This window comes from Dysidea avara, chromosome 11 (genome assembly GCF_963678975.1).
Source record: "Dysidea avara chromosome 11, odDysAvar1.4, whole genome shotgun sequence".
In the NCBI taxonomy this organism is placed as follows: domain Eukaryota; kingdom Metazoa; phylum Porifera; class Demospongiae; order Dictyoceratida; family Dysideidae; genus Dysidea; species Dysidea avara.
Genome location: NC_089282.1, coordinates 4,116,822 through 4,127,877, shown reverse-complemented (window position 1 = coordinate 4,127,877; position 11,056 = coordinate 4,116,822). Strand labels below are relative to the sequence as shown.

At 37.6% G+C, this 11,056-nt stretch overlaps 1 protein-coding gene across 1 annotated transcript in view; it reads right to left on the bottom strand.

Annotated features, from left to right (window-relative positions):
- Positions 1-3,600: 3,600 nt before the first annotated feature.
- The window catches only part of LOC136238120 (hemicentin-1-like), a 105,073-nt gene continuing 97,617 nt past the window's right edge, over positions 3,601-11,056 (bottom strand). Inside the window, exons 6-7 of the mRNA XM_066028458.1 lie at positions 5,057-5,194; positions 3,601-3,970 (exon numbers count right to left, since the gene is read on the bottom strand). Of these exons, the coding sequence (XP_065884530.1) occupies positions 3,858-3,970; positions 5,057-5,194 (251 nt within the window). The 3' untranslated portion in view covers positions 3,601-3,857. The remainder of the gene's footprint in view (positions 3,971-5,056; positions 5,195-11,056) is intronic.

Genomic DNA, 11,056 nt, shown 5'->3' with positions numbered 1-11,056 from the left:
GTTTTAACACTGTTATGAGCGCATGCTGCCAGTATTCACTACAATAATAATTGTTACAGTTGTGCATGATCCCACTTCATGACTAATTATAACGGGCAATCTATTTAGCATGCATTATGTATCATTGAGACAGGTGTCTAGAAATTATCAAAACAGTATTACATAACTTTCCTGTATTAAAAACAGCTCCATTTCAGTCAAAGGGGCTCCTAGGAATACTTTTACAATAGTACCAAGAAACTTCATCCCACAACCACTTTCAGGATGTGGGACTATATAATGGCACAAATTGATAGCAAAGGACATTTTAAAAATCTGAGGATTTCTTGGAATGAGTTTACAATGTCATATATACATACACCTATGTGTAATATAGTTGATGATATATATGCACTGTCATATCTTGTACCAGTGCAATATTTGACATAATTTATGCACACTGGCTATCATTTGATCTGAGGTGTGAAAGTGGTACATGCATGCCATGGCTATGAGGTGCACTGCACTAATATACACCCTGACTCTGAAGTCAGAGGAAATATACTGTTGACAAACCCAGAGACAAAGCCAAGAGGTTTATTAACAGTAAATTTATGATGACTGAAGAGGAGGGGTATATATACTATGATCACATGAAACTTCAAAGGTGCCACTGGTTGCATATAGAGCATATACACCCAACCCACAGGTGAGTATATATATACCTACCTGAGGTGACACCTGGTATGTCACGTGATTAGGGCTGATAGCCCGACGTGGGTGGGCGAATGACACCCATGCTAGCATGACTAATCACCCAGCTGACTCAGGCTAATAGCCTTCGTCACGCTAGGCGATCAATCACACCAGCCAGTATGAGTCCACCCACTGGACTCATTTTATACCCATACCTAGTGACTTCGATGATGGGTGGCAGCAAGTAACGTTGCTCCTACGTTTGTTGATATAAATGGACAAGTCCTGGCGATATACGGAGATATTTTACTAAGTCCCACAAATCAATTTGATTTTTCATTGTGAGAGGAATGCGTACGCTTCCAGCGTGTCTACCGTGCCAAACTATGGCGAATTAAGTGTAAGTATATACTTTAAGTTGGTTTGTGTGCATGTGGGTTGTTAGTAAGTAATGTAGTGCGGATTAATTTAGAAATACGGTATATATCATATGAACCATGGCTCACTTCGGTGTATTGCACTTATATACACCCCTCCTCCTCAGTCATCGGAAGTTTACTGTTGATTAATGCCTCAGCATTTATCAACAGTAAACTTCCTCTGACTTCGGAGTTGGGGTGTATATAAGTGCAATACACCTCGTAGCCATGGTTTATATATTACATAAGTGCTATACATTGAAGTGAGCTACAGTTCATATGATATAAGAGCATGTCTCAACGGACTACACACACACAAACTAATTTAATAAAGGAACTTACACTTATTCGCCATAGTTTGGCATGGTAGATACACTAGTTCTTGTAGTGCTGCTTGCTCAATCTATTGTGGGACTTGGTAAACATATTTCTATATATAGTTGTATTCCCAGGACTTGTTCGTGCATATCAACGATGTAGCATTGAGAAGTCATAAGGTAAATCTATAAAATGAATCCAGGGTGCAGCGCGGTGAAATTGATGTGACAAGTATCTCAATCCTGCACTTTTATGGTGCTTGCTTAGTTTTTGCTTTATATCTGAACTCCATAGCTGTATATACCTCCATTGCTTTTCAAACCATCAAAAGGCACTGCTATGATGATCAGCTTATGTGCATACCAATTTTCAAGTTATTCCCGTTAATGGTAGTTATCCTGTATCCGCAACAATAGTTTGATTATTTTATGCGAATAAACATTCATAACTGTGTGGATATTTGTCACATTCATAGCAAACTTAGTATGTTAATACACTTTTGAAGTTTGTGGCAATTGAGTTGCATGTTTGTGCTTTATAACAAATTTCACAAAGTGTGCAAAAAGTAATCAAAGCTCCTTTAGAACCCCTACAGCTTAAGAAAAAAATTGAACATCTAGTTATAATAATATATTTCTGAGTCTGTCTTCAGTAATCATTATTGTGTCTGTATAGATAAGAAGAAATAAATGTGGGTATAAACAAAGTTAACAAACCCTAAAAGTTAGCCATAGGCTGGTTTTGGGACCTTATAAGTACAAAAAGAAGTGAAATCCACACAAAACAGCCAAGCTATGATAAAATGGTACAGCTTTCAAATAGGGACCCGCCGATTATGCTGGCATAATAATGAGCATAATAGGTGCCTGAAAGCATTGAGCATAATGCTAGCACAATAGGCAGAAAGTTGTGCAATACTATAAATTTTTGCTTATCAAAATACATATCCCACAAAAAGGTCGATATACTCTAATAGAACAGTCAGTAACTCCAATAAAATTATCAGGTAGCTGACTGTTCTATTAGAGTATATCGATCTTTTCTGTGGCATGCATTTTAACAAGCAAGGATTTACAGTCTGTGCTTCAACCACTTACTGCTTTCCCATAAAGTGCAAAGTTATTAGAAAAACATGGGAACTGAGGTAAAAATATTGAGCATAATAGGTAAATATTGAGCATTAATTTAAGCATAATAGGTAAATTTTTGGGCAGTGCAGCATAGCATAATAGGTAAATTAATGAGCATAATCGGCGGGTCCCTACTTTCAAAACTTGGGTGAAAAAGTTGTGAAATCAAAGCTGGCAGTCACGAAACGGCTGCAATGATGTTTACGCTAATAAATTTTAATTATGGCCAAGAAATAGTTACAGTTTTAATAATGAACACCATTCAGTGGCGGATCTAGGAATTTATAAAGGGGGTTTCCAGTTTAGAAGGTGGAAATATATATTGACATGAGATACGCAAAAGTTTGCACTACATCGTCTGGTTTGGTAAGGTGAGACCAAAAAAAAAAAAAAAAGGTCACAGCCTAGTAATAGTACATAAAATATATTAAATAACTTCCTACACACTACTTTAGTAGCTACTGTGACTGCTCTATTAGAGTATCTCGATCGAGACGCACGCCACGATAATTAAAACATTTAATTGTTACGCAATCATTTTTCAAAGGGGGTTTCCGTGGAAACCTTTGAAACCCCCCTAAATCCGCCACTGCCATTATTAAAATTTATTAGCAGTAATATCACTGCAACAATTTCTTTTCAACGCCACTGTTACACTGCAGCCAACTTCTTGGCCACCGCCTTTGTGGATTTCACCACTTTTTCACTCAGACCGCATCATATTTTTCACACCTTGCCTGATTTTGTGTGGATGTTATTATGCATAGCTACATTGGATTGGTCCAAATATAGTTATTTTTCAGTTATGCCTATGTTGATTTTAAACATCATCTTGAGAGAATGAATGACACAAGCCGTTGGAATGACGTGTCATTAGCTGTTCTGGAGGATATCACTAAATATAATTACATGGATAAAGTTTTTCTCTTCGTATTGCGTCATGCTTAGCTATGTTCCTTGACTTAATTAAAGAGCTGTAATGTGCTTTGGAAGTAGGATGGAAGACCAAATACTTCATGCTGGTTTACCCCAAATGTTTCATGCTGATCCATCATATCTAATGTCATGACAATAGCTCTTATCTTAAATACATACTGTGTGATAACCATGTACAAAAAAAATAAGCCATTGGATAACTAATAAATTGTGCAAAAAAGCCTATCAAATGTTCAGTTTCAGTTCTGAATGTGAGAATAGCTCTTGTCATTAATATAAACAATGTGATAACTATGTTCAAAAGAAATAAGCCATTGGGTAACTACAAATTGTGCAACAAGGCCTATCAAATGTTCAGTTCCAGTTCTGAATGTGAGAATTAGCGAACTTTAAACCTGATCTTCTGAGAGAATTGATCACCTGGACACTCAGCTCTTACAATAACACGATGTCTCTTCACACTCAGATTGTGGTAAATCTGTGGACTAGTACCTATAATGTAATAAATCTGTGTAGGTACATTGTATGTACATGTAAGTAGTGCATGGTTATTAAATGTACTGCAATTCACTTTATTTACATGCAAAATATAAATTATGCAAAATATTAATGGTGAAAAATAATTTTTCAAGATTTAAATTCACACAAAAACAGCCAAACTGAATAAAAAGGGTGCGGCCTTCAAAAATCCTGGGCGAAAAAGGTTGTGAAATCAAAGGTGGTGGCCATGAAATGACTGCAGTGATGTTGATGATAATAAATTTTAACAAAGCCATTATTTAAACTTTTTATCATCAACATCAATGCAGCCATTTCATGGCCACCACCTTTGATTTCAAAACCTTTTTCATCCAGGCTTTTGAAGGCCGCACACTTCTTATACAGCTTGGCTGTTTTGTGTATTTTAAATATGTATCCCAAAGCCAACCATAAACTGGCTTTGAGGCTGGTTTGTACATAAATCATTGTTCTTCTTATCTACAGATGCAATGAAGATGATATAAGACAAACTATTGCTCTACCAATACAGAAAAATATTTGATACCAAAGCCAATGTATATAATATACTAATATAATTTAGTGCTTGCTTGTTCATGGCTATATAAAGTTGTATTACAGTGCCTGTACATGTTTGCAATAGTGTTTTATAACAAAGTAAATTCTTAAGTTAGGTATACAGGATTGTATTGTTTGTCTGTTAGGATTTTGCAGTGACTGTCCTATTAGTGTATATTAAGTTTGTATGCAAAACATCATAAATTGCTCAATTTTTAACAAAGCAAATCCAAATCACCTTGATCCCTAATGCAGTACTGTATGTTAAAGAGACGAGTATGCATAAGCACCCCTGCTAGCATAAAAGTACTTATAATCTGTTTTTCAATAGAAGCATCCGATTGTGTGTTTCGATATGCAAAGGTGTACACAAACACTTGATAGTAGTTCAGCTATTAATGAGGAGTAACATATTATTCCGAAACACCCTGAGTGTTATAGTACTCTCTTATGAACACTGATACAATAAGTCTACTGTAACATCTTATTTTTACAATTTATGTACTACCACACGTCACTTACAAGGCTCATGTCTGTTTCGACCCAACTTGCAGCGAAATTTTATCACAGCAGTAGCTGGAACATGATCAGCTGAAAATGTGATAGTGGCATTGTTTCCTTTCACTGCAGCAACACCATTGACTGAGCTTATTTTACAACCTACAATTGAAACAACATGTGGTGTGAAAAATATTTTTAGAAGCCTTATATACTAGTTTGTAAAATCATTATTATGCAGTCACTTCCCAATGGTATGCAGTGCCCAAGGGAAGAATAAACTATGCTCTTAGTAGCAGTGTTTTACTTACATATAGGCTAACAGGAGTGCAGGACTTTATTTCCATATTAAACATTTTCATTTCATTTTTCTATTTTATTTTAAGTATAATCAATTTTACAAGTTAGGCACTGGAGGGTGAACTCAGAAGAGGCAGAGCCTGTATGAGGTGTTTACCACTTGCCTAGGAGCCTAAGTGAAAACCTTTGAGTAAAGTATCCTAAGGTGAAATGGTACAAATTCCTAGAAGGGCTGAAAAAAGCCAACCCATTGTGATTTCATCCACAGAGCACCCAGATTCTGGCCAAGCTCCACACTTGGTCATATCCAGGTCATAACCCAGGAGGAAACTTAAGTAGGGAATGTTTATGAAACGGTTTTAAACACCTTTGAACTGCAGGTGTTTATCTTGCATTATAGTCCAGCATGTCAGGGCAGCTGCTTCCACCTCCCAACATGTTCAAAATAAATTTGAGGATCAAATTCACTACTGAAACATTTTGTATAGGTAACTACACACATTTGAGGCAATTCGAGAATAATTGTATGAGTAACAGTCAAAATTTCCCAAGGCAAAGCCGAATGCAATTTTAGCTGTTACAAGTACAATTATTTCCTAATTGCATGAAAATGTGTGTGATTGCCTACTTCCCTCCATATTAGCAACCACAACTAAGCAACAAAATTAACCATGACAAAAGACTGGTCACACTTAGCAACCATTGCTATGGTGCAAAATGTCTTTATTACCATACAGCGTTAGACACTCTCCTCTCTTATTAACTCTTGGTAATATTCTCTGTTCTGATATGTATAAAAGTTTCATTGTTTTATGATCTCAAAATTCGTAAAATGCCTACTTCCTTAAAACCATTCATTATAATTTGTAGGTGATCTTTTTAAATAGTAGTATAATCACTGTGCTCCAATAGGCTTTATGATACTCAGTCTAAGATTAATGGTGGATTAACCAACAGACCCCTCTCTCTTATCCACCTGAGTGAAGATTTTCTTTGGCATACCACTCACGAAATTTTGCCTTTAGAAAATCTATTGTCAGGTTTGTGGACACACACGTCAAGCAGTTGCAACTGATCCGTGCAGTATGGGGGCACCATTACATATAATATATTGCTTTCATCAAGGCAGGATAAGACTTTCTCCATGGTTTGGCCTTTAATTTTATCGAATATCACAAGTGAAGACACTGCAGTCATCTGCCTCTTGTCATTTACTCCCTCCAGCTCGACACTCTTGGATCCTTTCTCAGTCATTGTCCACTGAGAAACTGGAACATATTTTATCCTCAATTGATCACCACCAGCTCATCAGGAATTTCTTCCACCATTTTGACCCCTTTGATATCCAGCAAAAACTGGCTTTCAACAGCTTCAAATTGCTTACAGTGAACCTTTGCTTTAGTTGTAGCTTTACTCTTCACATAATTCATCTTACTGAGGAAATATTTAGCTCAACTTTTCTCCAGCTCTCCAATGCTTTCCAGACCTGTAGCAGCAGCAATTACAACTTGCGTGTTTACTCCCCCTGTGCCGACTCTCAATGTCTTGTCTGAAAGTATGGAAAGTCTTCTGGTTTTTGTTTTTTAGCATTGTGATTAGCTCAAAATTTCCTTTGCTATGTGCTTTCTTTCTGTTGTCAGTAACTGCTGTCTTCCAGTTATTAATGATGCTCACATCAAGTTGGAAACTGCCTTGGCAGTATTGGTTAGGTATAACCAAGCCTAAAAGTACTTTCAGTACAACTTGAAATGCTTCCAAAAAGTTGCTAAAATAAAATAAAAATTGTGAAATTTCTACTTCCTTCAGACAAGTGTAACTCAATAACGGCTAAAGATACAGGGTTGATTTTTTCACTGTTCGAAGTCGCTTCAGTGCCTTTGTATACCAAAGCACGTACAATGCATGCTACATGGACTTACCTGTGTCCTCCTTTGTGTCCCATTTGTGTTTGCTCATAGAGTGAGGTGTTGATTTGTGGTAGTGTTGCATTATGGTTTCTTTACCTTTGACGGGAATTGTCCAAATTTTTCTTTGTGACTGGATTGATTGCAGGGGTCCTTCTCCTAGTGTTCTTCATTTGTAGTGTAGCTGAAAATGAATATTTAAAATAGTGAGAAAACCAAGGTGAAAGTTATTTTCATTCATTTTTCATGAGTAACAAAAATTCAATGCAAAATAATTTTTACAGGATTTTATAGCATTATTTTCATTACACTTTCATTTTTGGGGTAACCCTGTTTATTATGTTTTCACAACTAATCACGTAGTGAATTGGTTTGCCATACATTTAGTCCCAATAGTAGTAGTGCAATAAACCCCAAATCTTACTAGTAGTTTTTGAAAGTGCAATGTTATTCTGACAGTATGTGTGAACCAAATTGATAACTGTTGTTGCCATAGTGGTAGATACCCATAGCATAGCAACAATAACAATGATTGCTAGGTAACTGTTGCTAAAGTAAAAGATCGCACAGTAGTTAACGGCTTCCTTTCCGTGTAACGTACAAACTGGCTAGTATATTTTCGCATTTAACTACAAAGGCTATCCCAGACATAAAGGAGTGTGTTTAACTCAAGGCGGATGTTCAAGTTCACCACGAAGAGCATTGCTCTGTTGTGTAACTGAAGAAGTGTGGCTCTTAACCTTAAGATAACTCTGGGGGAGTGCGTCTGAGAAACCAATAACACTGAACCGAAGGTGGAGTATCGCTTCGAATTTTCACTGCGTTGCCATGTTATCTTACCTTTGGGCATTCTTCAATTGAAGGAGCACTGTTCTCTGTACATACCAACTCAGTCTTTGGTTCAGTCTTCGAATATTCTCAAGGATTCATCACAGTGCGGCTAAACTAATTGCAGTTGGGAAACAAACAAATACTAGACTCTGAAGCCTATATGTTACACCAAGAGTTCATAATATCATGGATACTATACTAATAACACGGGATTGGAAGCTCTGTTGGCAGAACATGTACTACTAGTTTTTTCAACCATGAATGACCCATGAAAATTATGGCAATATTTTTCATGGTATATTCATATGTTGCACCCCATGAAATTTGAAGATTTCATGGGCTATGAAAAACCCATTACACATGAAAAAGGGATGAAATATTATAATGAAATTGTTATGAAATTTATGTGAAGTCAAAGCCATGAAAAACGCATGAAAATAGATTTACTGTATTAAGCTATGAAATACCCATGAAAGTCCATAGCAATGTAAATAGCATGGTATAGACATGAAATTCCACCATGAAAACCACGTGAAAAACCATATTAATGCTATGAAAACATATTGCAATACGTGTGCTAAACACCAATGAAATATGTATGCTAGTGTCAGGAAATACTTATGAAACCAATGCAAGAATATGGGTTGCAGGTGCACAGTACATCCCAGCTGGTGAGTGTATGCTGCTCGTTGCTATTCCACTTCTGAATCAGCTTGTCTAGATCTAGCTACTTGACAAACCACTGATGGATTGCAATATGCCGGTTCCACTTCAGATAGACTGTATGTCATCCACAATATCTTTGAGACTTTACTACAACAAGAATTGTAATGACAATTATACTCTTAAATTAATGGTACCTGCATATATGGTGTTCATCAGTTTGTTTTCATTACTTTGCTGTTTGTAAAATCACGCAATTGCAAGCATACCTGTGACACCTGCATATTTTGCGCATGTTAATAATGGCATAAGACATCACATGACATGCATTAAAACCTCATCATGATATTTCTGGATTTAAATGTGTTCTTATTATCTCCTTGCAGGTATAAGCAGCCAAATAATGCTGTCAAGTCTGCAGCAAGAAAGAAGCACAGTAATACTGTATGCTGCTGTATGACTAGAAATTTTTGAAGAAACAAAAACCTTCTAGGCTTTTTTGTATAAAATAACCAAAAATTTGAAGGGATGGACAGATTGTCAGGTTCAGTACACAAAGTGGCAGATAGCAACAAGCAGTAGGAATAATAAAAATGTGAATTTGTACTGACTCGATGGCACAACATTAACTGATGACACTTGCAAAATCAATGTTGATGAGGCTAGACAATATGCAAGAAAACCAAAAAACGATAAACACAGGGGCGTAGCTAGCCAGAAGGTGATGGAGGGGCAGGCATGCCCCCACAAAACATTCAAAATCATTCATGATTGCAAAAAAAGGCTAATAACCCAATGGTGGGCTAGCCAACATACGGTGTTGTATTATTACAGCTTAAATAACTAGCTACGTAACTATTTCAGTACTGACTGCTGGTAGCTACATTCGTCGAGCATCATCGCACGTGCCACAACTGTATTCCAACAAATTCATCCACAGTCCGGTAGAGCTAATACTTTAGTGCAAATACAAACGTTAGCCACAGCCTGTGCTGTAGTCCTAGCACACTGCTGACAGGATGACGTATTCATTCACTTCACTCGGCGAAATTCAAATGCTATGTATTGCATGAAATCCCACCTGTCTTGCTAGCAGAACTTGTAAGCTTGACTGATCCACCTGACTGACTGACAAAGTAAAAACAGACTGAACTGCCGTACGTACAAAGGTCCAGTGTGATTGACTCGATAATGGTACATTTACTTAGCTAACGCTTTATCACCTCGTAGGCAGTAGGTTCATAGCCTCATCTGGTCTCCTTTGTCACTTGTGACTCCTGCCGAGGAGAAACGGGTCACTCTTTTTAGATTCAAAAGTGTTTTATCACGCGAGTAATCTAGGCTAAATATAGAAGTATGTCTCTAATATTTTCGTTCGATGGATTCACGAGCGAGTTGAATGTTGTGTGTGCGCATTCACTAGCAACCCCTGGTGATACCGCGTAGTAGTGTACATAATTTACAGGCATTTGCGTGTCGGTTTAATACTGGTAAACTTGTGACAAAGGTTTAAAAAAAATCATTTAGTGATAGGGGGGCAAATGCCCCCCCTTAGCTACGCCTCTGGATAAACACCACTATAGTTTTGTACCATCAAAAGAAGCTGGCCCGGGTGACATCCTGCCAGCTTCAATCTTCATGAACACTGCGTGACTAACTCATGGATAATGGCAATGACTACAACAGACTCCACACAAATACTTCCACAGCTGCAGCATTAATTTGATGGTCCATTTATTCAGTAGGATTTACACTTCTTCAGGTCAAGCCATATAAGCCGGTCTGACACTGTCCCCGTTACAATTGTCCACTGTTGCACTGTTTCCCCTTCATTTCACGAGGCCGGGAACACTTACGAGTGGTAAAACATAGCTGTACTTATGTTGAACCAAAGCGGCGACATAAATCATATGACTGCGACACGACGGCTGGCAACTGACGACATTAGCTACCTGAAGAACCAGTCTACTAGAGCAACAACAGCAAATTACCACTTCAGTATCATTGTATCAGCTCGAGAAACATGCGGAAATCTGATGCGCTCCACTTGTGTATAGTGTATCTATGCTTCCACCTGGCTACTCTCGTTGTTAAGAAATTGTTTCTATGGTAATTCTGTTCGGTCTAAATAATGCCACGCAAGTTAAGGAAAGTTTTGTGCCAGTTGTTTTCAGGGTGGAAATCGACGCATAAGTGCTTTGGCAGATATCACTGATGTTTAGTCCCAGGCGCATTACCTGGCCCTAGAGTGGGTCGGCCGTTACTTGCTGGTGCATCTCGAATCCGGACTCGTAGCTAGCTATACTCCTGCACTCTGCTGGACACG